Here is a 27,331-nt window from a genome sequence, read left to right as displayed (position 1 = left end):
TCAGTTGATCCTGCCAAATATTTTCTTTCAAGGAAAGTAATGAATATGTTAATCTGATCCATGTTTTCCAAGAACTATTCTCTAGTTTGCCCCAAAATTCTGCCTTGCAACACTGATGCATGGGTAATACCACTGGCTTCCTTGAAAATTTCTGTCATTATTGTCACAGAAGACTCATTTGTAGAAAAGGGTACATCTGGTTCCCTGCAACTGAAAGGCTCCTTTAGAAAATGGCAGCCTTTTGTGTCCCCTGCAATTCCTACAACAGCTTTTAAAAACATGATAATCTCTCAGAGACACCTGCAGGTAGATGCCTCTTCCTAAGAGCCTGTCGTGCAGCTCGGTAAGGCATGGCACAAAACTCCGTGGGAAGAGGAGTGCTCTGCTAAGCCGACCACGTTCTTGCGCTCCCTTAAGCCTGAGCTAAGGGGCAGTCTGGACGACAGTGAAGTGCCTGGCTAGAATATAACCAGTTCTTTCTAATATACAAGTATCGTGTTACCAGCTGTGATAGTGAAAAACACTGTATATATATTTTTATTTGGGTAAAAAGTCCTTCTGTAGGCTGTTTGAGGAACTAGTTTTCAGGTAAAGTATACAGTATATATTGTAGTGTGTATTGCATGCACAGAGAAGGAGGTAAAAGGATGAAGTTACAGAAAATTAAACTAAAATTAAGCCTTCTAGGGCAGACGGGGCAAATTACAAGAGCTTCTTTGGGCTGTCATATGAACTTCAGGGTTTGCAATACTGTAGTGCTATATTCTGAAACCCTCCCATATACTCTACCTCAAAGAGCTATCCAAGACACCTGCAGAAAAGATCTTTCATATTTTGTAGGGAGGGGAGTTCTCCACAGAAAACCAAGATAATTGGAGCTCTGTTATGCACCTTTGGTGTAAAAAACCTGGGTGGAAGCAAAGATCTCATTTGTCTAACTAATGGTTTCACTGATCCACTCCCTGTGCTCTCACTTTATAGAAGTATTAATTCTGAAAGGCCCTTATTTGTATCTTTAGACAAAATATTTGCAGTGCATTAGCTTTTCAAGGAAATCTTCAAGGCATTTCTGTAATATTCTGAACTGATATAACTGGTGATATTTACTATACACAATCACTAGTCAGAGTGCAAGTTTCTTAAGCTGAGCTCAGAAATCACACTTTTGTAGCTGCAAGACTCAGGAAGATTAGCATAATGATTCAGTTCAGTGGAATTTAGAACGAAATCCAAAGCCTCTTTTACTGAAAAAATACTTGGAGGAAATCCTAAGGTAAAGAAGTTTCCAGAAATATGTGTTTATATGAATTTAAGTCTTGATAGGCTGCAAACTCTTTGGTAGGGTTGTTGTTAAAAAAGGGGCATTGCTCTCCCTAAAAAGGACTGCAATGAAGGAAAAGGTACTCTAAGGTTTAAACCCATATACTATTAATCAAAATGAGGGGAAGAAGGGAAATTATCAAACTGAAACGTGAAGGCAGACACTTTGAGCTAAGCATCTTGTATTTCCATGGAGGCAGCCTTTCATCTTGTTTTGGCAGCCACAAAGTAAACACAAGACTTTGCTAATAAGGTATAATATAAATTATTAACCATCTAGTGTATGATCAAATGCATTTCAGATTATTTTTTAAATAATTCTGCCTTAACGACTGCCAAGTGTAATATATTTTGTGTACTCTTGCACAGACCCATTGATTGCTGTCTTTCTGAAGCTCTGCTCCCAGACTTAAACTGCTGTGCATGAAAGAAGTATATAATCACATCAAAACCTAAGCTTTGGCATCTGTCGATCACACCCTAGCTTTTCGTAAGATCTCACTTCATGTTAGTCAACAAAGACATGAGAGCAACTCTTTAGCTCTGAGCTGAGGTTTTAATACATTCAAAACATTTCTTACATGCAAATTTCTTTTATGGCTCAGGGGCACTGTTAGAGCTTGAAGTGTTAGCTAACTGCTGTGAAAAACTACTTGACTGAGCATATCTCAAGATAAATTAGACTTCTGAATTTTTTAGCCCAACCAAGTACATCTTACACACTTGTACTACTGGCTTTAAATATATGGACTTTTATAAAATCATGCACAACAAGCCTGTGTGACAAATTAAAAGAAAACATGTTAAAATATGCATTACATATCCTACTGCGCTATTTAAAACTCTGGGCTATTACGCTTTGGAGACATTTTTCAGATTTAGAAAACAAACAGTTACTGAAGGTCACACAGATTACACATCCAAAAAATATGTAAATTAAATTTTTTTGAATAGTTCCGGAAGACACATTTAGTTCTGTAGGTATTAAGAGAGCTCCTTTGATTTATTACTTATGAAATTCTACCAGCCTTCTGCAAATGTGGAATGCTGATCTTAAGTAGAAAATAAATGGCATACAAAATACTTTTTTCTAATGGAGTTAACACTATAATTCCCATAAGAAGTGTCCCTGCCACCATGTATTCCAATGAATGCACAGTGCTGTGTTGTTAAGAGAAAACACTGTCTAGAAGCACGGTTGTGTCAGATGTTATCAGCTGTACACCATTCCTAGGAATTCACTGATTCCAAATACACACAGAGTTTACTTACCCATTTTAAGACACGGGAAACCTTGAAAAAACAAATAAAGCACCCAGGCACTTTTGCAAAGGAATTTCATACTGTTTCTTCTTTTTGTGTGCATACATACATGTGTTTGTGTATGTGTGTGATGTATGACTGTATGCTTTAATATGCGAGGGGAAAGAACTTAGCTGAAGGATAAATACAGGTTTAATATTAACTTCTCAGTAAATGGTCAGTGTCTTAGCAATCATTAGGATTCTTAATCTATTAACCCCAAATCATTACCACTGAAGCTACAGCAAGAAAATAAGTTAATCAAAGCATCTTGGAAATAGCTGGAGTCACTAAAACTGTCTTACTGTCCTAGGATAATTCAGACTGCATCTGCTCCATCCTCCTGCTCAAAGAAGGGTCAGCTATGACCTAGCTTGCTCAGGGACTAAATTAGTTGGGCTTTGAAAAGGTCCAAGGATGGAGACTGCACAGCCTCTCTGGGCCTTTGTTCCACTGTTTAATCATTTTCATGGGGAAAATGTTTCTCTTCATATCCAGTCTGAAACTCTAGTTTCAGCTTATGCCCAGTCTCTTGTCCTCCCACACACGCCACTGCGAAGCACTTGGCTCGGTCTTCTCAATAATCTTCCCACAGACATTGGGGTGGCTTCTGCTAGGGTCTCCTGAAGCCTCCCCTTCTCCAGGCTTGAACAAGCCTGGTCCCTCAGCCAGGCTCCAGCACCTGACCATCTCTGTGACCCTACGCTGAACTCATTCCAGTTACTAACTCCTTATTTACATCAAGATCACCACGCATGACCCAATCAAGTTAGGTAAACAAGACTGTTAGCAGCTGGACCATGGTCAAATACAAACATAAAATACATGGGAGGTAATAGAGATTGATTGACCTTAAACTCAGCTGCATCAAATTTGTCAGCTTCTTCCAGGTTTGTCATCCCTTATGGAGATCATCTTTAACGAGGGCCTATCCATGACCTGCATAGCAAGTCAGCAAATTCTTTCTTCTCTCCCAGTCACACCTGCATGAGCTGTCTGATTCCTTTGGTCAGTGTAGAAAAAACACCTTTCCCATTACTCAACTACCTCTCACCTTGATTACTACTATAATCTCCTCCTGTCTGTCCTGTTTTCTTCCTACTTCTCCCCATTTCTTTCCTGCATCATCTGACCATATGGCCTCTCCTGATGAACAAAAGCAGAGATGCCAATAGGAATCCAAATTTGGAGTGATATGCCATAGCATGACTTTCTGTCATGCAGACCCACCTCTGGAACTTCCTCCTCCTACATTAACATTAAATTCAAACTTTAATATTCCCATGTAAGAGTATAAATGAAACCAATTCTCTATGAGTTACTGTACCTGAACTTCCCACCGTTAGTGTAAAGTCTCTGCTGATATTTTTCTTGGCAGACATCTCTCTGCTCTCTTCAGTGTTCTTACCTAAGGGTAGGCCCTTGCCTACCTACTTCTTTTTCCTCCTCCAAACAGTCTTTAAGGATTATTCCCCCAATGAGCCCTCAAAATCCATAATGCATTAAAAGCTAGACAGAAGGCTGAGTAACTGGGGCTTTTTAAATTACTTCCTTTTTGATATACACTTTGAGGAGGAGGGAAAGAACCAAAAAGATCAACTAACAAAACAGACAAAAAGAGAAACAAACAACTAAGAAAACACAAGCCAAAAACACCTCCAAAATGTTTAAAACAGTCTTGTGCTGCTTTCCATTATACTCACTTGTTTTAGCTTGTTCCTTTATATTTACCTATAAATGCTTCCAGCCATGAGTTGACTCTTTTTTTATATATTTGTATTTTGTGCTGCTATTAAACATAGTGACTTAGTATCCTACCACTAGACAAATAATGCATTGTCAAAATAACCCATCGTTCAAGGTTAGAAGCAACACTGAAATATAGCCAGGGTGATGTCTGCATTCTGAACTGCCTTTTTTTTTTTTTTTTTTTTTTTTAAATAAGGTGTGGGGGCTGTCAATCACTATGTTGGAAACCAGTGACATGCAAGCCAGCATTCCAGTTAGCACTTGCAACCACAAGAGAACTGAGAGATCTTTTAAGTGGGAAAAGTTCGTGATTCAAAAAATCACAGTCATCCAAGTAATGACTTGAAATGAAGAATGAACCTAGCAGCACAATGTGGACATATTCAGGATGGGGATCTGTCACTATTTATTTCCCTGTGCATAGCACAGTTTTATGAAGGGGATGGCAGGTGCTTGCTCTGGGCACTTATCTGGTAATTAGTTGGCTAACAGACAAATCTGTTTCCTAGAGATCACCAGCACAGGCTTCATGGCTTTGAAAATACATTACAATGAATTACAGGATGTACATTTATTTCTAATAACACCAAATACCATTTTTCAGTGTGCATACCATGGCCTGTCTTCATAGATATCATTCCACAGGATTCCAGCTTGCTCCTTCTTTAAAGGATCATAGAGATTTTTTTTTCAGTTGTTGGGTTTTTTTAATTAGTATTTTTATTAGTATTTTAAGGTTGTGTTGACAATACAACAATTTTCCCAATTTATCTTGTTAGATGATGAAAGAATGATAAAGAGCTAGCAGTACTTGAATGTTCAAAGACTGTTCTACAAATGAGATTACTAAATGAAATATGATACACTTTTTTATAGCATAAGCCTTCAGAGACCATCACCTTTTTGCTTTCCTTTTAAATCTTGAAATAACAATGACAATTATACAGAGGTCAACGGTAGCTACAGCCAAAGACACAAAACGTTTCCATCAGAAAGCGTACCCCAGTAAAATGAATAGCTAGATCTGAAAATATATATTCATGCCACAAGAACTGCCCATATAACAGAATGATATTCATGTATCAACAGTGAAATGAGTAATACTGCTTTTACTTGGAAGTGAACTCTGAGTAAATATTAAAACACTGTCTTTAAGAGGAATTCTATACTACCAGATGGTAGAAAGCATAAAATACTAAAAGCCTTTCTAACCATTGTTATTTGCAAAGAATACTGTGATAAATATCCAAGAAATATCTCAAGGGACATTCTCTCTCAAAATCAGGAAAAGCTTTTAAAGATCTTTCACATGGAGCAAAGTAGAATAAACTGATACATGTACATATTCTTGGCTAAAGGCTTCCCCTTAATCCTAGAATATGTCATAATCCTGAATTTATGGTGGTTTCATTTATTCCTACAGAACCAAGCATTACAAATGGAATGTTCCAAGGCGACATTAACGTTGTATTATAAGACAATCAGAGACAAAGGATAAGGCCCTTCTTACACTCCAACCTCATGTCTAATAAACATGGTATAAATGAGGGTTATTAATATTTAGGAATGATACTAGTTTCCAGAGTTTCAAATTCCACACTAGTAGGTAGCTGTGGGATCTACATGCCTCCCTCATTTTACAGGTAGAGAAACAAAGAAAGATTAAAGTGTCTCCAGTGCCATAATCCAAGCCAGCAATCAGGTCTCTCAAATTCCTGTCTTAGATTCCAGTTGTCACCAGAAGCCAACATAGCCTCTAAAACCTTTTATCTCTGTCAAGTTTAAGTTTTAAATACATTTTCTTAAAGCTAGGCAATACCCTAATATGTAGTCTCTTGACAATTTCTCTTACATTCATTTTCACAGACTTTTCTGTCCTGTATTAAACACTTCCAGTTCCTGGCACTGTAGATGCTCACCAAGCACAGCTGGAATCAGACCTTGCAAAAGGAGCATTTAATGCAAGCCTACTGTTTAACAGTTAATAAAGTGTGACTGATGTTGACCAACTTTGTGGGTTCAGTGATAATATAAAGGTTTTCTTTTCATGTTGTCATGGCCTCTTTCCTTTAAGTATCCTTAGTTGTTTTAGGAGGTCTCCCACAGTGCCGGTTAGCATACTTTTGAGAACCTGAGGGAGTGTCTTGAAATCTGAGTCTCCTTTTTAATTTCACACTCAGTCAAGTTCAACTGCAGTTAATGGAGGACTCTCTCATGGAAACATCAAACAATGGTTACTTTCTGTGATTAGCAAGCCTAACTGCTCTAACACAGTCTCTGTATCCCCAGTCTCTACAAACGATTCATCAGCCCTTCTCCACAATGAAGATTACATGAGAAAAACCTTTCTTGGCTTGCTGTGTATTTTATGCTAGATAATCATGATAGCACCTTGGCGCTCTGTCTAAGACATCAAAGAACAGTAAGTAACCAATCTACAGGCTGTAACGAATATCTACCCTCAGGAGAGCATTTGTATGGTTCAGAGGGTGGTCTGACTAGACAACCAACTTCTGTATGTGTAAAGGATTGATGTGCATAAGCACAAACTTGCGCCCTATCATGTAATTTGTACCTCAGCTGAGGGCCTCCAATGAATCCACTGGACCTCAGTCTTCTCCCACACAGGTTTTACGTGGTGTGCTCTGTCAGGTTATATCTGATAACTCCTAGCATTGACTCATGAGGAGAAAATCTGTTCCTCTGGAATTAACCATGAGGTAACAGGTGCTAATTTCCTCTTTTTCTCTGAGACTTCATACCCTGGAGTTAGTTTCTCTTAAATGCTGAAAAGTCACTGCTGCAATTTGCTTGAACACATGCTACAAAATTTTAATAATCTGTAAATACCTAGTTCCAAGCATTTTAAACTGACCACCATCAAGTTAGCTCTCCACACTAACCTTCTAGCAGACACTTTGAACAACTGCCTCACCTTCATCTGTGAAATGGGAAGACAAAAGCTCCATTTCAGGAGGATAATGTGAAAATGTACTGTTTCTGAAGCATTCAGAAATTTAGCTATAGCAGTCATAGGAAAAGTTAGAAATAAACTAATAACTCCCTTGAGAGTGGGGTTTAAACAGCATGTAACAAATAACACTGCTATTGCACAATGAACAATGAAGAGGAAAAATATCTAACAGTAACAAGTGTGTGTCTGTGTGTGAAAATAGTGCATAAGCACATAATTAAAGGCTGGAACATAATATGGCTGGCATTTGCATAGAAAAGAGGAACTGAAACTCTAGAACTTCCTTAGTTCAGAGTACTTCACTTTACACTCCAAATAATTTGTGCACATATGTACGCGAGAAATATCATCCTTAATTTATTCTTGTTATCACACATTACAGGTATTCAGTGTCATTGCAGTGTTACACTTTTCTCTCTTTAGAAAAGGACACTGGTCTGTAGAACAGAACCCAGTATTTTAATACAGCTTGCTTTGTTGTTTTGTTGTTGCTTTTGTCTCTAGGTGAACCCAAGTATTAACTGGAATTGACTCCTGAGCAAGCAGTGTCCTCGATTCCATTTCATTATCTCCGCCCATCCTTCTAACTTTGAGCCTACTCACTAACTTCAACAATGAAAGAGCAATGCAATAAGTTTCTTAAATGTCAAAGGCTGGTAGGAGGAAAAAAAAAAAGAAGATCTAAACCAGTGCTCCCATCGAGGGAAAGGCCAAAGCCCAGGCTCAACAATCTGTTTTTTGCCATCACCCTGATGACCAATCTGTACTCCTAAAGCTCCAAATCACATGTAATAGTTACAGAAACCACCTATAACACCTTTTTGTCCACAAGGCAGTCAGAGAAGATAGGGAAGATATGGAAAAGCTTTTCCTGTAGAAACATGGAAGGAACCAGAAGATCCAAAGCATGGGAAATCAGGCTTTGTTAGGCCAACTACTCACTTGTTCATTCTCTAACTGTGAATTCAGCTTTCTTGTACCAAGACTGTCTCTGCTTCATGGTGCTTCAAAACTAAATGCAAGACTAGATGAAAAGTGGATTAAAAATAAATATGAATGGGAGGGAGATGGTACTGCTTAGCATGGGGAACAGCGTTTCAACAAACTAGGTTGCTCCAAAGTGCGAAGAGTCTGCAGTTCCCACTTCTCCCCACCTTTTCACAGCAAAGAGACCTATCTGATTGGATGCTACCATTGTACAGCAATACCAGATATAAGAATGATTTTACATAGTAAACTGTTGCAACAGTATTTCTTCTACTTTTCAGGTTTGCCATGCTAGGCCTAAATTAAAATGGCAATGAGTTTCTATCAAACACAGTATCAGCAGTTGTAGGCCATTTCCTTCTGAGGAAAAGGTGAGGCTCTTATGACAGACTCACAATCTCTGAAGGGAATTTCACTCACCTCTACTCCTCTGAAACCCAAAAAATCTTTCCTAAAATTAGGTAAGCTGAAATACACTGCTTTCAGGAAAAGAAATTAAGAAAATCGGAGATAACATAAATAAAACAGAAGACAACCTGAAAATGGCAAACATATATAAGGTGCCTACAGGGGTGAGATATGCAGGCCCACAGGATGACAACAGTGGGACGTAACCTAGTCTTTAACAAATCAATGCGTTTGGATTTTAAAATGCTTCATGTCTCCATACTAAAGCTTAACAGCCCTTACAATATTTTTTTTTTTATCACACAAGATAGTCTCCCTAGCATAACTCTAATTCATTCCTTTCCAGCTATTAAGAACTACACATCTGGCTTTCCCCTGTGGTTCTGTGACAAAATCTGATTACGCTACAGAATCTTAAGCAGTTCTCACTGAAAAAATAATGAACTAATGCTTCTTTGGACCGAGTTGTGTGTTGAATAGTTGAAAGAGGAAAAGAATTCCTGTCATTCTAAGCACTACTTCCATTACTTTACCAAATTAAAGTTCTTGTATTTAGAAAAAACTACCTGTCAGAAATGGATATTCACAGCCATCCTTTTTGTATGATAATTATGTTATCTGCACTTATCAGAGATTTTGTATGTGAGAATTGCAAAATAGATTCCATACGGATAAGATAAGGCACAGTCAGACCGACTGAAATGACTTACAATCACATATGAAGTCATGTCAAAACAAGGACGAGGTTTAAAAAAAAAAAATCCTCTAGTCCTCATAACAAGACCCTTTCTTGAGGGCCAGAAATCCATCTGGTCGGTATTATGCATAGGTAGCTTTTGTAGCCATGTGATGTTTTGACAAAAAGAGCTTAAATGTACTGCCTACACATCTTTCTTCCATCAAAAGTATTTTCAGAAATATTTCCAAGCCACCCCAAACCAAAATGAACCATTTGTTAAAAGTTCTGCCACAGCATATAAATATAGCTATGAAAAGGAATCCATTAATTTGAAGGTTAAGACATTTAGTGAATAATTTTCTCATATAATATTGTTTCAAGGACCCCAACGTTATACTAAGACTAAATAAAAAGAATATTAATATCCATAGGGCTTTTGCTTTTTATTCTGCATTTGACATCTGGCTCTCCAGCCAGTCATGTTTCATTCCTTTCACTATTTGTCAATCACACATCTATCTCGTGTTGTAGTACATGGGTGGTCAATGCTTTTTGATAGGCCACATGCGTTTAACTCAAGGCACTACCATGCCTTGCCGGTCACTCAACCAGACATAAATTCATCATGTGATTAATGGCTACTAGCTCTCCTTCTCCACACATCACAGATGCTCTGACATGTATGACCCTGACCTGGCAGTCATTGCAAAACAGGGTATTGGATAGTACCTAGTGAGGCAGGCAAACTCTTCTGGTGGCTGCAGGTTGCCCCATGCCAGAGGCTGGCCATTTCTGCACTAGTATAATGACAACACGCTCATGCATCTGTGGAGAGGGCTTCTTTACAGGCTAGGTCCCACACAACAGTGTTTCTACTGGTAAGGTCAGGCAAAAAGGCAAAATGAAATGTGTCATAAAGAAGACATTGAGAGCACAACAACATTCATTATAACATTTGTTGACTTATGTTGAACCAAAAGCTGGGAAATAACTATTTTCTTATGGAATGATGAGCTACGTAGGCCAAACATGGTCTGCCTTCAGGCCCTTCATTATTCTGTGTAACTGTTGTCACCGAGAACAACTAAAAATGCACATTTCTTTTTAAGAAATGTTTATCACTGAAAATCTTTTGAATTCATGTTTTTATGTTACGAATGATTTGCCAGCCCTTCTCTACCATATGGACTACATGAGAAAAATCCATATTATTTCTTGCATACCTTGATGGCATAGATTGCTGTGTAGTTCAACTTTAGTTTTGAATTTACACCAGTGTATCTTAATTAAAAATTACTTCATGCCAGTGCTTGTGACTTTGACAATTAAAAGCCGAAGCACCACTGAAGTACATATCTCTTCCTCATCATAATTCCAAAGTCTCAGGTTTTTATACTATCTAGGATGGAGGAAGCGTGTCCTAGTTTGCCCAAGATCATAATTTTATTATTACACCAAACCTGGGTTGTGGTCCTGACTCCAGTAAAAGAAATGAAAGTAAACACACTGAAATTTTAACATCCTGCGAGTTTCAGTTTCAAACGCAGGAAAACTGTGCTTGAAGCCCTCTGACTTTTTTGGAACCCCAAAACACAAACTGTTTCTGATGCACACCTGTGAATCTGCTTAGAGCAAACTCCCAGTGAAAATGACAAACAAGCTCTGGAATCTGTTCTGATGAAGAAGAAAGGCGCAATACTGAAAGGACCACGCAAACAGATGGAGTGCTGATTTTACTTTGGTGGCAATGTATACGAGATTTGGGCTATGTACACTAACCACAACTGCAACCTCTCATGCTATACTGACTAGATGATTCAGTGCAATGCTCTTCCTTCCCAATGTTGGATCAGACAATTACATCAAATCCAGTTGATTTCAGCTAGTGTGAGTGATTTGGCCTGACACTGGATTAAGTCAGTAGAAAAATCTTTCTACATCTTTAAGCAGGGTTCTAACATCTGAAATAATAAATTAGAGGTGGGGGAATCCTTCAAGTCATTTAAATACACAATGGGAAGTAGTCAGAGGAAGGTTATCGCTAACCACAGGTACACTAACCACAGGTAAAGGTGTCTTTGAAGAGCTTTAATGAAGTGCTTAAATAATTAGTTGCTTTCCTAAATGTTTCTTTTACTTAATGGTCTTTGATAAAGCCCACAGGAACAGCTTGCTTTGGATCTTGTTACAAATAAGAACTGAACCTAAAGTTAAAAAAGTTTAAAAGTCAGGTCTCACGAAAATCTTAAATGTAATAGGCAATAAGCCAAGTTTCTTAGAGGTAGGACGCAAACTTTTAAAGCGATAATTCCTCTCGTAGTTTGAGAGGACTCCTTTAAAAAAAAAAAAAAGTCTGAGATGGGGGAGAGATTGTAGTAGGAGGGTAAGGGTTTATTTCTGCTGTTGTTTGGTCTAGTAAATCTGCAAAAACACGCTTCAATATCTAATGGCATGATCAAGACTTTAATCTGATTACATGACAAAGGATCTAGAGTGAATGTTGAATGGAATACAGCCTGCATGAACACACAGTTACTGTATGCAGCCTTTGAAGAACCACGAGTTTACTAAGCTTGCTTAGATACTACACTTTCTGTGGACTGCCTTTAAGGATACAGGCATTCTAACATATTCAACAGGATCACAGTAAGTTCTTTGGATATTCTAGTGTAGTTAGGAGTGTATCCTTGGTGGACTAAATTTAAAGCTCTGACTTTCATTTCCACCTCACTGAAGTATAGCATTTGGATATTCTAAGACACGTTTTCTCCAGTGTAGCCACCAAATTGAACCTCATCCTTATTACTCAACTGTAATTTAATTTCAGTTAAAGATACAGACACTGTAAATTTGCATTCGAATTTTTATATGCAGATATCTCCATACACAAAATATAATTTAATACTGATAAAAGCTTTACAAATTCATTTCTTTCTCCTGCTGAAGTCTTTTCCCCTTTTTCTTTATCTTATTACCCTTGACACCACAAAAACTCTCTAATCTAATGTTACTGTCAAGTATATTAAAAATACAAACGTAAAACACCATATCCAAATATTATCAAAGTCTGAGTAAGAAACTATGATTATGAATGGATCACGGTATTCTACTATGACTCACAATTAATCCTAATATTGCTGGATCAGTTCAACACTTCTAAGATTTGTCAGAATTTTAAAAAATGCTATTTGCAAAATTTATATCTTACTAAATTCTCATTATCATAAAAAAGAATCAACAAGAACACAATAGGTGATTTTTAGACTATTACAAAACCATTAATCTGCTGAGAATCTAATAAAAATTTTTGAAACTGTAATAATATTAAAGGGTACAGAACACCCTAGTTTGCCTTTAATGTGGTTTGATAATTTCTTTGAAATGAGATAGACGTTTTAAACGGTTTTAAGTTAAAAATTAGCTTAATCTCATGACTCTGACTTTTATTTGCCTTCAAACCAATCTCAAAGCTAATGAACCCTCTTACTTTGGTGGTTTTGGCAAGAAATAAATTTTTAAGAAGCAGAAGTTCAACATTCCAATACCTTGTATGCGTAAAATAAAACCTTCTACTGGCCTTTCATTTGGTGATGGGGAAAGCTGTATCACCCTTCTAAACCTCTATTTCCTCTCAGAAGCTCCACCTGCCTTTTTCATGCTGTCCCATTTAAATATTTGTGTAGAAAGACTACTATAATTACAGCTTCAATAGAGGAGGAACAGGCAGAAAATTCATCCATCCAAAACATATATCTCGTGCCTCTGACTGTGTGTTTGGTAGCAGGGAAAGGAGAGAGAGAGAATGAATGGAGAGTGTAATACTGCCTACATGAGCTTTTTGGTGATCTAAAGAGTAGTAATAAAAAGGAAAGGGGTAACTAAATACTACAAGCAAAGATACAATGTATACATGGGCTGAATATCCTCACCCACCTTTGTACTGAACTCTACTGAAGAGGTATAAAAGTCAAACCTATAATGACTTTTGCTGGCACAATGAGCTGGAAATAGATGACCTCCAAAACAGGAGAAAAACTGGGAAAAGTTGTGGCTGCTCTGTTTTTTTTCCTGAAAGCCAATTAAAACTTAGTAAATTTATAACCTGGTATGTTAAATAATAGAGCATTACTAAAACCAAATGCCTTTTGATTCTTTCCAAAGAGTCTGTTAAAGCTCTGACTGAAAAAAAAAAAAATTTTTCAAATGAACCCCTAAATATCACAGGGAGTGTCAAGTAGTTAAAATTACCATGGCTACGCACTTCCTGTTTGTCCCTATGCCAAGGGAGAGCAGAACCCACCCACTCATCCCGTAGTGCAGCATCAGCAGGTCAAGTACCAGAAATAATACACAAAAATGGCAGAACTATTTTAGCACTTGGAGTTTTACTTCTGGAGGCAGAAGGGGTAGAACGTTTCTGTTTAACCTCCTCTCACTCTCCAGAAAATTACTTAGAGTTGAATCATCCCAGTCTTTACTATTTCCATTTATTGCATGCACTGCACTGCACAGGATTAACATAATTACATAATTTAAACTGATTAGACAGTGACATTCAGCCAGATAACACTGTCTGTTGAGGAAATGAAAAGTAAATAAAGTTCACCTCATTTTCACCTGAAATGGACTCAGAGCATTTGTTTGAAAAGGGGCTATGTCATATGTGTTGTTTCAGCTGAGCTTTGATCACTGTAGTTGAAATTCAGCCCTGCCGAGGGATGGGCAGAAAGACAACATGCCCATTAAAGACCTCAGGATAAAACTACTTGGTGATGGTCTGATGCTGGCTTTTAACCCTCTGTGCGGTCCAGAGAAATGTTTTGGATCAATGAACTACCTTCTTTTCCAGTTTGCTAGTCATCAAATAATTGCTGGCTAAATTGCAATGTTCATAGATTTACAGAAGATAAGGCTGGAAACAAACTTAAGAGGTCACCTAGCCCGTACCCATGACCCAGTGCAGCTGGCCTACATCTCAAGCATTTCTCACAGATATTTGCATGTTCCTAAAGCATGTTACTAAAGACCAGCATTGATTAAAACTGCCCAAGCACTACAGGCAAACCAATCCGGTGCTCACCTAAAGCCAGCAAGAAAAATCTGTTCTGCCCGTAAGAAGGAATCCATCCTGAATTTCCAATCCTACGCTGAGAAATGTTGGGCTTTCAGGTAGAAGAAAAATTCAAATCAACTCAAATCCCCAAGCAAACAAAGCCAACATGGTGCGCAGATAACATGTAGATCATGAAAATCAGCATCTAAGGAACAGCATGTTTGCCATTTTTTCAGGGAGAATTGAGACTTTTGAAGGTCCTTTTTAAAAACATTCATAGATGGCATTGAGCTCCACTCTTAGAAAGGAAATTTCTCTTTTCTTACATTAACTTTACAGTGACCTTAGTGAAATAACTGAAGAAAACAAGAAAAAAAGATAATTAAGAAAGATTTAACACCATCTTATATGACCTCTATTTACAACCAGCAAAGAACATGAGTAACACATTAAATAAAACAGATTAATACATACAAAAGCACTAAATATTTGTATGCCTCACACTATAATCAGTTTCAGAGAAAGAGGGAGCAACCGGGCCAACAAAAGGTACATACCTAATAATGCAAGAGCACCATATATTGCACCATATTTTCATGAAATATTACCTGAAAACTATTTTACACAGAAAATGTTCCTTTTTGTGTCAGTATATTTATCTTAAATAGAGACTTCCCCACATATTTCTCAATCTACCCCTTTGACTTTGTGACGCAAAGGTCCCTTTGCAAAGTAGCTTTCCAAGAGAGGTAAAAGGTGTATTTTATTTTACTTTTTCATTTTTTGAAATTCTGATCTTTCATTAGCATTTCTCAGACTTCCTTTAGTTTCTGCTTCTCTAATTTTAGGAACGACTCCTCTCCTTGCACCTCTATACCATTTTTAAAATCTCTAAATCTTTAGTTGCTGTTCAGGAATGAAGTTTTCCACCGCCTTGAAACTCCACTGTATATAAAAGCTGGGCTTAATAATTACTTCAGTTTTATGCATGTCTTCCACAATTCTTTCCAAATCCTTGAAGGAAGTTTCCAATACAGAAATCTCAATTCTGCCACGATTTGTTTCATTCCTGTTCTAGCAGAAGGTACCTTCTTCCCCTTTCTCCATCTTATTCTGCCTGCAAGTGAAGCACCCTTTCTACCTGAAATCAGAGAGTTCCCTTTAAGCTATGCTTTGTTGATTTTTCTTTCTGTCAGGCTATAAAAAAGGGTTTGATATATGTGTCTTTCCTGTTCCCTAACATCAGAAGAAGCCTGGGTAATGTTTAGAGGTCATCTTCTGCTAAAGTAACTAGAAAATACTTGTGGCTAACCAGGAGACCAGGAACATAAAGCTTCTTCAGTAGTACACAGAAATACAATGCCACAATAACCTACTGCAAAACATGAAGGCAGGACAGAGAGAAACAGGAACAAGGAGACTGATGAAGCAATCGCTTGCTAACTGAAAATCAGTGGCTCACTCCTTATTTCCTCCAATGATCCCAATGACTCGAATAAGTCTTAGCTTAACGGGCCAGCTGTGGATATTACCATGGCCCGGGAGCCACAGAGATATGGACCAAGATCCCAGACTCACAAAACGAGATATTGCAAATGGGGACTGCCAGCAGGAGTCGTTCGCAGGAGATGTGTTAGACGTGGAGAATGTTATCACATAAACCAAAGGAAAACAGATAACAGATAACAGAGAAAGATGCACCTACGTTTGTTTGAAAAGAGTGTCAGTTGTAGATGCGTTATAGAAACAGGAATTCTGAACATAAAATAATCATATCTACATAACTAAATAGCATGTTAAAATTGTTTTTTTTCATGTTTTACTTTTCCATCTGACTAAAATTTCCCACGAAAGGCCCTCAGACTTATAAGGCTTTGATTTTGGCAATGCATTGCAATTCTGGCAAGTAGCCAGCTTTATATTTTTATCCCTCAGTCCTTTGGTCTCTTCTTCATATATTTCTCATCTTGCGGTATTTTTTTTCCTCCAGTCACAGCACATATGTAAACAACTAGAATTATTTTTGGAGTACAGAAGCATAACATACTCTATTTCCATTTCTAACAAGTTATCATTATCTTGAAGATTCTTTTTTTTTTTTTCAATTATTAGGTTTGGGAAAACATTTGCCTGTGAACAGGTTATATTTATTAAGTATTTTACTTTATGCTGCTGAGAAACTGTCAAGATCCCTAAACATGGCCAAATAACATTAATAAAAATATTAAAATGTTATTTTAAAATTATACAACGTTCAGACCATTGACACACACTTCTGACTTTTCAAAAATCTTTATTATCCAGTGACAACGTACTCAGTACTATGTGCATTGCAAACCCACCTCCAAAATCTCAAAGACTAGTCTCCCAGAGCACTGAAGAAATAGCAGACACACCAAACTGCTTGACTGAATCTCAAAATGCTGAAGTACATCCTTAATGCTTTGCCAGCTCCAGGCCTACCTCAGAGGAAGGATACCACATCTGCAGCATTTACATCTTGTTTTTTTCCCGTGAAACTTAGAACTAATTCTTGATCAAAGTTTTGAAATATTTATTCACTGTTATTTGTAACTGCAGTTGGTAACTCATGACATGCTTGTTCTGCCTGAATGATAATTTTTAATGTTACCATCAATACTTTTTAATGCCCAGTCAACATATATCCTGTTAGATTCACTAGAACCGAATATAAAAATGCCTTTACGCATGTGTTCATGCATTACTGATTTCAGTTTTCACCAATATAACCTCTGCGATATACCTTGTAAACATTTTTCTATTACTGAATTAGCAACTGCGCATTTTAAACCCAAATAAATCTACAGTAGATTTAAATTTCTGAGTTAATTGAAATCTCCAAATGTATTTGCCCCCCAAAATAGCCCTCTTGTAAAACTGTGTAACTTGGAGATGTTATGCACTTTCGAGTGGCTTTTGTAAAAAATTCATGCTGGAGTTAAAAAAAAAAATCCTGGCAAACACCTGTGCATTTTAATGCCTAATATGTCCTCTAAAATCAGTAAGCCTGATCACTTTGACAGCTTTTGAACCTGAGCTGCTGATTCCAACATTCCTCTGTCCTTCATGTCCCAGCTTCTGTCACAGAGCCTAACGTTATTGAATGTTGAGACCTTATTCTAAGCCCATCTACTTAGCCACAGTTTTTCCCTTAGAGAATATAATAACTGCTAAGAAATTCTACGTCATTAATACATTAATGGAAATACATATTAGGTGTGTTTTTCATATATTGAAAAAGCATGATAAAAAGATACGCTAGAAATATCTTGAATTAATTCTATCAATATTTGTCTGCTGCTTATTTATAAGGCACAGATGTAAAATGCGTGAATATTTTATGGAGTCTATAAATTGTCCTCTTTGTGACATTTTGCATTTCATCTTTTCCAGCCAAATCTGTTGATTCCCGTTGGTGACCTACTTGTTTTTCTTTGGACCAATTTGTCACCCCAGGCATGCAGTGAAAAGAGCAAGAAAAAGGCCTACAGTTGCTCCTTCAAACACACCATGTTGCTTGTGGTGCTCCCTCTGAACTCATCAGAAAATATTACTGAGGGACATGTAGCAGATGAGAAAGAGAGAACGGAATTGCAGATAAGCTCTGGTCCTTTGGAGGTATTCCTCATCACAGCATTTATACAAGTTTCTTCTTTCTCAAGGATGGGTTTGTGGCTTCCTTTGACATCCTCACATTACGGTGTTCTCAAATTTTATAACTTTGCTTTTTTGCCATGTGATTAATTTCCTTAAAAACTGTAGTTTTGAAAGCTTTCTCTCTTTCTATGAACTTTCCTCACCAGAGGGAAGTACACCTGTGACGTATTTTGAAACATCTTTTATTGTGCCCTATGGAAGCTAATGAAAATACTGTTAATAATAGCAAGTGATGCCTAGCATACACTACAAAAATAGCATCTTTTTAACTGCTGCAGACTGTCTACAACTACGTTACAGACCTGACTCAGCAATCTACCCCTCTTCTTGCACAACGTGCTGCACTGTAAGGTGTGTGCTGCAGCCCCAGTAATTTACACGGTCATTAAGAAAGAGCCAAGTGCTTTGTTGAATGGAAATGGACTGAAGCATATAAATGTTTTACTGCAGCACAGCCCATTATCACATTCTTTTGATCTACATTTTAATTCTTCTCTGTGTGCTTCTCTGAACTAGATCTCATCATGGACCAGCAAACATAAAGGAGATGAGAGCAAGTCATACCACTGACAGGGTGAGACTAGGGGTCCGCTAGAGTCTTACTGAGCACTTCAGATAGCACAGCAGCTACAGGATGCTGGTCGATGTCTAAAAGAGCTTCTGCCCAGAGGACAGCCGTGCTGAGCAACAGAAAAGTGCCTGATCTTAAAAGGGCCGCCTGGCACACGGCTATGCGTCCTTTCGAACCTGGGAATGTAAATCAGGCCCTATTTCTTGCTCATTTGTGTGCAAATTGGGAAGGAGAAAGGGAAAGGGCCACATGTGTTTTCATTTTAGCTTTGAGAACCTATTTTAGGTAACTCTTCTCTCCATTACATTTTTTGATAGGTTGACTTGAAATAAAAGTTATCCAAGGTTTTACTTCAGCTTGCTGCCCTTTTGAAAATCTGGCGGAGACCCTTGGGGTCTTGTTGAAGAACCACGATCTCTGGCTACTTTTGAGGGAGTACCTGAATACATACTTTCTGAGTTGTTTCCCTTTTTCCTCAACCTGCCATCTGTGCACATAACAAGCTATATAAAGAGTCATATGACATATGTCACCCCTCTTACCTTGCTTATAAGCATCTTAGGTTAGAATTACATGTCTCCAGTGCATCTAGCAGGAAACGTTTCCCAGCAGTCCAACCATACAGAACAACATAAACAGCATCTTTCAGCCAGCCAAAAAACAATGGTGACTTTTGTGACAAACTGACTTCTTTCCCTGGGAACGTAAGGAAAGTTCCTGATAGGCCATTTACATATGACTTGTCAGGAGAAACTTCCCACTAACAATTTCAGTTCACGTTCTACAGATTATACATCGGCCAAGCGTGATTAAAAGCTTTCAGCTGTAGCTTCCCTGTACGAAAGATGTCCCATTTACTGAAGAATTGAGATTCTGTTTTCTCCCAGAAAGTGTAAGTTCCTAACACGTCCAGTGGACCGCACATAAATAAGATACTCCCTTGATGGAGCACTGGCAGCCACAAAAGGGAAAAGCAGCAATTTGCCTTATCATTCGCTTGCTGTAGCCATTTATTTGGGCATTCCAGGTATTGTTCATATCTACTCAAAGAGCAGAAGCAGATCTATACATCTCAATGAGTAGTTATAGAAATTATCAGTATTCTCAATTTTAATATTTTTCTTTCTCATTTTTAACATAAAATTTAGGTCGTCTGCTTGCTTGTTCCCATGCTACAAGCTTCTGGCAGAACGTACTCAGTTTAATGACAGACTTGATTCTGTTCCAGCAGATTATTAAAAAGAATGTTCTTGTGAAAAAATCAGATGCATTTAAATAGCTGCATAGTCCAATCAGACAATTTGAGGGTTTTAGCTGGTTTTGCCTCTTACAGACCCTTATCAGGCCAATATACACGTACACACTATTCAAAGGAGAGTTTAGCAACGTGTTTGTGCTTAAGTTTCATGATCTGCCAAACACATTACAGTAGGTGCATTGTTGTTGCTCTTTGTTTCCTTAGCCAGGTTTATTCAAGAGACCGAGTAGCTTAGCTTAATACTAATCATATAAGGTATGCATTGATTATTTCTTTTAAATATGACTACTTAGAACTTTAACAAGGATGCATATATACTTTAATACTTGTCAAGAATTTACTGTAAAAGAAGCAAGGTGGCTGAAAAACTGCCAATTATCCTTCTTCCATGTGCTAAATTATTGCTACATATTTTTGGAGATCCTAACAACAGTGCTGGAGAAAGGACATCAAATGATGCTTAGAAATGTGATACACATTTTCATTTCACACTCCATCAGTTTTTACAACTAGAGCTCCATGAAATGTATGAGAATACTTGGCGAACAGCCATATCTACCGAGGTGTAAAATAAGGATCAGATCTCTTTTAAAAAAAGAGTTTCATTTTCTTTACATGACTAAATCAGATGTTGACCTTCTTCCAAAATATATTGTAAATATTCTATACCTTTACCCATCAATTAAGTTTGAATCTCGCAACCAAATTTTGATCTAACAGACATGTAATCAATACACACTTTTAAAAAGAGTTTTGTAATGCAAAATAAACAGATTCATCCTTCCACTAAACTAGAACTGAAATACTTCAAATTATATAATCACTGGTGTGAAATCTTTTCAATTCTAATATGTTCTTTCCTCATCTTACACCCTGGAACAAGAAACAAACCTATTATTGCCTTTACAGTCAGCAAAGTAAAGCTATGGGCATCAGCAAATACATCTTCTAAATTCAGATTTCAATCTGTCAGGAAAGATTAAAGCTTCATGCATAGATAAAAGGGAAACTATAAAATGATAACAGATACATAGCATGGAATCATTATGCTTGAACAGCTGCTGTTTCACCAGTGTAGTAAAGCAGAAAATGTCTTTTACTCACCTCTGTTAAACCAGAAACTTCTCCTTTTGCTAACGGTCTGGTGATGGATGCAGTGTAAACTCTGGCATCTGACACTGGTTGCCCCTTCATAAAATGTTTTCCAGCTTCATAAATATTCACTTCTACCATCTTACCCATTAACAGAGGATCCTTTGGCACAAGAACCTTTCAAATAAAGATAAAGACATAGTTACTAAATACCACAAAGGACATCAGTGTCTCCAGCTTCACTCAGAAAACAGATTTTTGATAAACATCAGAACAAATCCTAAAACTTTATAGTTTTAGTCATCAGCATACACTATAGCCCTAACACATTTGACCAGTAACATCTCCAGCTTGCATTCTTCAAGAGCTTTGCAGTCTTAGCTCAGCTTTTTTCAACTCCAACTGATTCTGTGATTCCTGTCGTTTAATTGATGAGAAAGTTGGGCCTGAGTTGCAACATTTGAATCCAGCCCCAAACAGTTCCCAAGGGCACCTGCATTACACAGTTCTAATAGACCTCTGTAAAGCTTCCTACTGTCATATCTATCTCATGGTACTGTTACAGAAAAGAAAATGTTTTTGAGTCTGTAAATGCTTCAGGACAGAAATTATGCCCTTGTTTCTGTTTGCACAACCCCTTATTTTGATTGTGCAGGTCCTTTGCAGGTGAGATGCATGATTGACAATGAATGCCTGTAAAAATGGATGAGTGTGCTTCTTGGGTCAGCAACTAATGCTACCCTTTCCTGAACTTGCACAACCATGTTATCAGACAGTCCCATAAGGACATCACAAAAAAGACACCACATAACAGATGTTCCTAGGTCATGCATGTTACAAAAGAAAGACCCCAACATACAGGAGCAACACTTTTTGCTGGAAGAGCAAATGGCATAGAAAGGAGAAGCAGCTTAAAAAAAGCAAAGCAGAATAATTACCTGATTAAACAATAGAAAAATGAATCACAGGGACTTATTTATTCACATTTACTTGAAGCTCATCCATACACAAATGCAAGCTTTTCAAAGGTGATGAGCACATAGGTATATCTTGATTTCTGGATGCTGAAATGGAAACGCCTTAAAATGGCTTGATTTTTAGACAACATGTGCAGAGCATTTTCAGATGAGAACTCTGTCCCAACCACACTTGGAGAGCATTTTGTTGCCAAACAGTGTCTCTCCGCTTTGACCTATCAAAAGAATTGGTTGTCCCACTTGCAGGAAATAATCACCAGCAGTTTCACTTTTTCCCTGAAGGCTCGAAGTGTTCATGATGGTAGGAGTTTCCAGATCCTAGGATTCTGCTAAGCATCTTTCAAGAAAGGCAGGCATCTTTGCCTTTCAGAGATGGACAAGCTGAGACTAACTGGAACTAAGATGCAAACACAAAACCAAGATCCTAATGCTGAGACAGTATTACAACACGACTAGATCACAATTCTTCCCACATAATTAATCTTGGGCAAATTTAAATCAAAGGAAAATCAGGTAGCTAAGTATTACTGTGCCCGTGTCCTCTGTAAATCTTGGTATCTCCAAATGCAAAATGGCAGTAACTAAATATAAGTCCTCAGGCACAGACATGGGCAAACGACTACTACTTCAGAAAAAGAAACGTGTTAAATGACAATATCTGGGAGGTACTCTAAACAACCAAGCAGCCAGGCTTGGCATACAGTCATATATTTTTCCGATATAAGTATTTGTTAGGAAAAAATCCCCAACCGTATTTTTAAGAAACAAAATTATACCAAGAGAAACACTCATCTTGACTTGACTGTTGTTCTGGTAAAGTACCCTCTGGTCAGTTTTAGACTACTTTGTCCAATGAACTACTTTAAACTGCACCACCAAAGCCTCCAGTTCTACCAGGAAGTCTGTCAGTGTAGCTCTACCCATGTGGCTCTAATAGCAAACTCCTTTAATAGGAGCTTTGTGAAGAAAGAATAGGCTTGATAACTGTTTGAGTTAACAGAACATTACGCCAGGACTCTGAGCTTCAGCTTCCAAAGTATAATACGATATTTAGTGACTCAAGAGTGGTTTTCAATTTACTCTCATTAAATTTACTGCTCCTGAAGTTAGTCACTAGCACCGAGTCTTGTGCTTACCTGGGCAAACAGTAGGATATTACCCTTGTCAAACATACCACACATAAGATTTTAGGGAAAAGACATACATTTTAATAATGGGAAGTATTTCTTCCATAATAAAATTTAAAATTACTCCCCATGTTATTATTTGTATTTCATGTATGCTTTACCAGTCCCAATCAGAAGCTCTATTAGATGCTTTACAAACACCCCATAAAACATCAACACTTTTTTTTGCACATAACTGCTTTTCCTTTAATTAATGAAACTTTCACAAAACAAGCATTGAACACTAAAAAGCCCCAAGCAATTTCTTTCTAATCTCTATATAGAAAACCATGTTCCTTAAATCTGACTGATAAGGTACAAAAGCAAGGAACAGTGATAGGTAACACTTAGAAAGAGGTTAGAGATGTAACAAAAAAAGAGACTTATAAAAAAAAAAAAGAAACTGAGGAAAAAATAATCAGTGAACCAGTTATCTAATAGAAACCGATATGTCAAGAGCAGTAGTATTACTTACTACTAAGCAGAAATAAGTAAATAAATGCTGGGACATAACGCAGAACCAGAAGAAAGCACTATTGGTGACTATGTAAGCACAGCCATCATCAGGTTCAGACAACTGAATACCTAAAGGTAGCAAAAGAAAACTGTAGGCAACTCAGTGCAAGAAAATGGAGAGAAAGCTAAAGGCAAAACCAGAATAAAATCATGATGATTCAGAAAAGCCAATTTTACTGGTTTTCAGGAAGCCATCTGCATTTGAGCAAAAATAATAGTTTTATGAAATAGATGCTGTATTTCCTTCCTAGCTCAAAGTTAATGCTTCTGTGTGGACAGAATTAATTTACAGAAAGTCAGTAGAAGGAAATACAACATATCAGGCTGAGTGTTAATCTAAAGAAGTTTCTGACCCTTCCTATTGTTTGATTATTTTTTTTTTAAATTACATTGTCTGAAAGGATTTTCTGAAAGATGTGTGGAAATTCTAAACATTCAACTATTCAGAAATCAAAGCTTTGGAAACACAGAAGTTAAAATTACTGCAATAATTAACAGCTTCTTAAACCATTCAAATAATGTTATTTGGATATAAAGCATGTAACCTCCTCATATTGTATACTCAAAGAGCCATTGTGTATTTCTTAACATAATTTCAGGTGAATTGTATTTACAACACAGAAACAAAATATCTCATAAAGAAGTCTTGATGGTCACACGGGGTCTTGAAGAGGTCCTTTCCTGGAAAATGTTCCTATTTCTTTACTTGTTTTTTGCACTGTGGCACACTGTGTTGCTGAGATTGTGAGAAAGCAAAGATAAAACAAGAAGATTTATTTTGTTTATTTAACCATACCTGCTCATAGAAAGGATTGTGAGCAACATAGTAATTGGAATCAAAGGATTCTTCTGTTACCAGAACTCTCTGCCTCTCACCAACCTGGAAAACAAAAGACAAGAGAGATGACTCAGGAAAGAAAAATAACGAATTACACTCAGAAGAGAGCTGCAACTGTAAACAAACACTCTTAGCAGAAATAATCAAATTCTCTGAGGAAATTCTGTGTCAGCAAGAAAGTGGGGCTGAGAAAGCCCTAGTTCAAACTGTCTAAAACTTACAGGGTTAAAAATCAGAACTGAGGGCTAGAACTGTGGCATTGTAATGGCTTAACATGAAAATCCAGTTCAGAAATATAAACTGATTTTTACTTATTAACACAATAACAAATAATAATGCCAGATGTGCACAGAGTCCGGTACTGTTTCATCCAACTAATGAAAAAAATCCCCTTCAGCATGAAATTTTGCAATCAATCACAAAAAGGGTAACACCTTCCCCGCCCCAACAGCCCTATGACAAATAAAACAATTAGGAGCATCTGAGAGAAGCAGGGAACTGGAGGATGCCGCACAACTTCTAGATGCCATCAAGCTCATCTATTTGCCTTCTTTTTCTTCAAAAAGCCACACTTGTTATTTGCAATGATAGGGCATCTCTTTTTCCCTTCTTGGTGACTTCACTAAGCTGCACTCATGAGATCACATTGATTTCTGTGACAGTGGAGCCAACACCGCATATTACAAAGACTCAGTGAAAAAGATTTTTTAACAACTCACAGACACAGCAATATTAAAGGCCAAATAAACACTGGGCTAAAAATCCCAGTGTATCAGTTATACCTCCCAACTTCCAAATGCACTAACACAGTTTAAAGGAAGCACCAATTTTACAATTAGTTAAAGGGAAGACCCCAAGACAAATCAGTTGCTTTTAGTTGCCAAGTAGATATTAAAAAAATCTGACTTTCTCCAAAATCGCCACGTAATATCTTTTGTCTATTATTGAATTGTGTAATGAAGTTCATAGTGTAATTTCTGCAAACCTTGGAGGACATTTAGCTCACATTTTTAGTCTGAGCCCGTCTCTATTTTTTTTTCAGCTGAAAGTCCCCTGGATTCTTTCCAAACTATTTGACAAATGTATTCTGCAGATTACAACTGTCTAGCAAGTTAAATTTACTCACTGCTTTTATTGCTGACACTATTTTGAGAATCAAAAATGGTTTCACATTTTACTCCAAACTTTTAATATCTGTGAACAAAGCTGCATTCCAGACCTTCCCCCCTCCCTTAGGGACTTCCACCAGCTCCTAGTGGCAACTGTTATGTAGAAGTTTTTAAGGTCCATCATAAGGTCCGTGTGAATTAGCAAGAAGATGCAGATCAGATGATACTGTTGTGATTCTTTAGGGTACAAGCAGTAAAAGAGAAGATTTTCTCTACCAGTCAATGGCAGAAAGAAGAACATGGAGAAATAAGAACAGCAATATCACATCCACATTACAGCGTGTGCATACACACACACGCGCGCAACACGTACATAGCTCTCCACTTGCCAAACAGAAAGACTTCATGCAATAACTCTTGCCTCCCCTGTGTACATACCTGGAGTATTCCCACAGTAAACCTTGGAGAGCAGGGAGACAGTGAGCACCCAGCTCACCTTCCCAAAGACAGTTTGAGTTAATTCTCCAGGATCACAAGCGTGGGGTACACAGCAGAAGGGGCACAAGCCCTGAGTTACAGACCCAGTAACAGACTCCTAATGATAGAAAAGATGTATATTTTTGCATACTTTTAATAGGTGTTTAAGAGTTGGTTATAGCACATTTAAAATTTCCATTCATTTTCCTCTGGGAAGACTGCAATTACAAATAATGACAGATATAACACAAGTAACCTAAATCCAGTGTCACTGTTTACCATTCCCCTAAACAGTAATGTTTTTTTTTCTTTCAAGAAAACAGTTATTACATTCAAATCCCCAGAGGAGTTTTGCAAATACGTCAAGAAGGCACTAGGGATAACTATGCCAGTAATAAGATTACAGGGAACATTTCTCCTGAAAGGACAGGTTTTGTTGTTTCTATAATATTTGAGACGATAGCTTTTAAAATCACAGCCCAGTATCTGCCGTAGCACTACAGCACCGAAGTCTCAGATGTCACGCAATATTATGAAAAAGACGATGATGAAATGTTAGATAAGCAACACTCACCCTTGGGAAAACATGCTACCACTGAAAAGCACCAAGGCCAATCACCAAGTCAAGTCCAATGTATTCATTATTTACCATATCAATACCATAACTTAGCAAAACCAGCTCAAAGCAATACTGGTTCTGTAACTCATTTCACCAGTGTCTCGCAGTTCCCTGCTTCTCGCTGGTTGTAACGTTCTGCCTTCATTGTCTCTATGAATACTGCCTGTGAGGTAGTCTAAGCGACATGTGTTATCTTCATACTCTCAGATGACAGAATGGCAAGCATAATATGCAAATAAATAATAATAATAACAACAATAAAAATAATAATAGAAAAAAAAAGAGGGAAGAAGAAAAGAACACCTATGTTTCACCATTTGATGTAAGCAGTGGTTTCTGCAGAGACACATTGCCAGTTTTTCTTATCTTTGCTTCCATGAGCAAAAAGAGCTCAGGCCTCCATGTCTCAGTAGGCCAGACAGTTTCTGGGCTCAGAATTTCTCACAAACGGAAGGAAAATCAGGAAGACTGAATTCATGACGTAGCATCAGAACTGCATCATTAAAATTGAGTACCAGAGGTGCGGGACCCAAACAGCCTCTACCAATTTACAAAACA

General features: G+C 37.5%; 1 protein-coding gene across 4 annotated transcripts in view; it reads right to left on the bottom strand.

Moving 5' to 3' along the window:
- CDKAL1 (CDK5 regulatory subunit associated protein 1 like 1) overlaps positions 1 to 27,331 on the bottom strand; it is a 420,128-nt gene that overhangs the window by 3,874 nt on the left and 388,923 nt on the right. For all 4 annotated transcript variants that reach the window (XM_064443696.1, XM_064443697.1, XM_064443698.1 and 1 more), the window contains 2 exons: positions 24,527 to 24,610; positions 21,084 to 21,248 (listed from right to left, as the gene is read on the bottom strand). In XM_064443696.1, the coding sequence (XP_064299766.1) occupies positions 21,084 to 21,248; positions 24,527 to 24,610 (249 nt within the window). The remainder of the gene's footprint in view (positions 1 to 21,083; positions 21,249 to 24,526; positions 24,611 to 27,331) is intronic.

Source organism: Phalacrocorax carbo, chromosome 2 (genome assembly GCF_963921805.1).
Source record: "Phalacrocorax carbo chromosome 2, bPhaCar2.1, whole genome shotgun sequence".
Taxonomy (NCBI): domain Eukaryota; kingdom Metazoa; phylum Chordata; class Aves; order Suliformes; family Phalacrocoracidae; genus Phalacrocorax; species Phalacrocorax carbo.
This window is presented reverse-complemented; position numbering and strand designations above follow the sequence as displayed.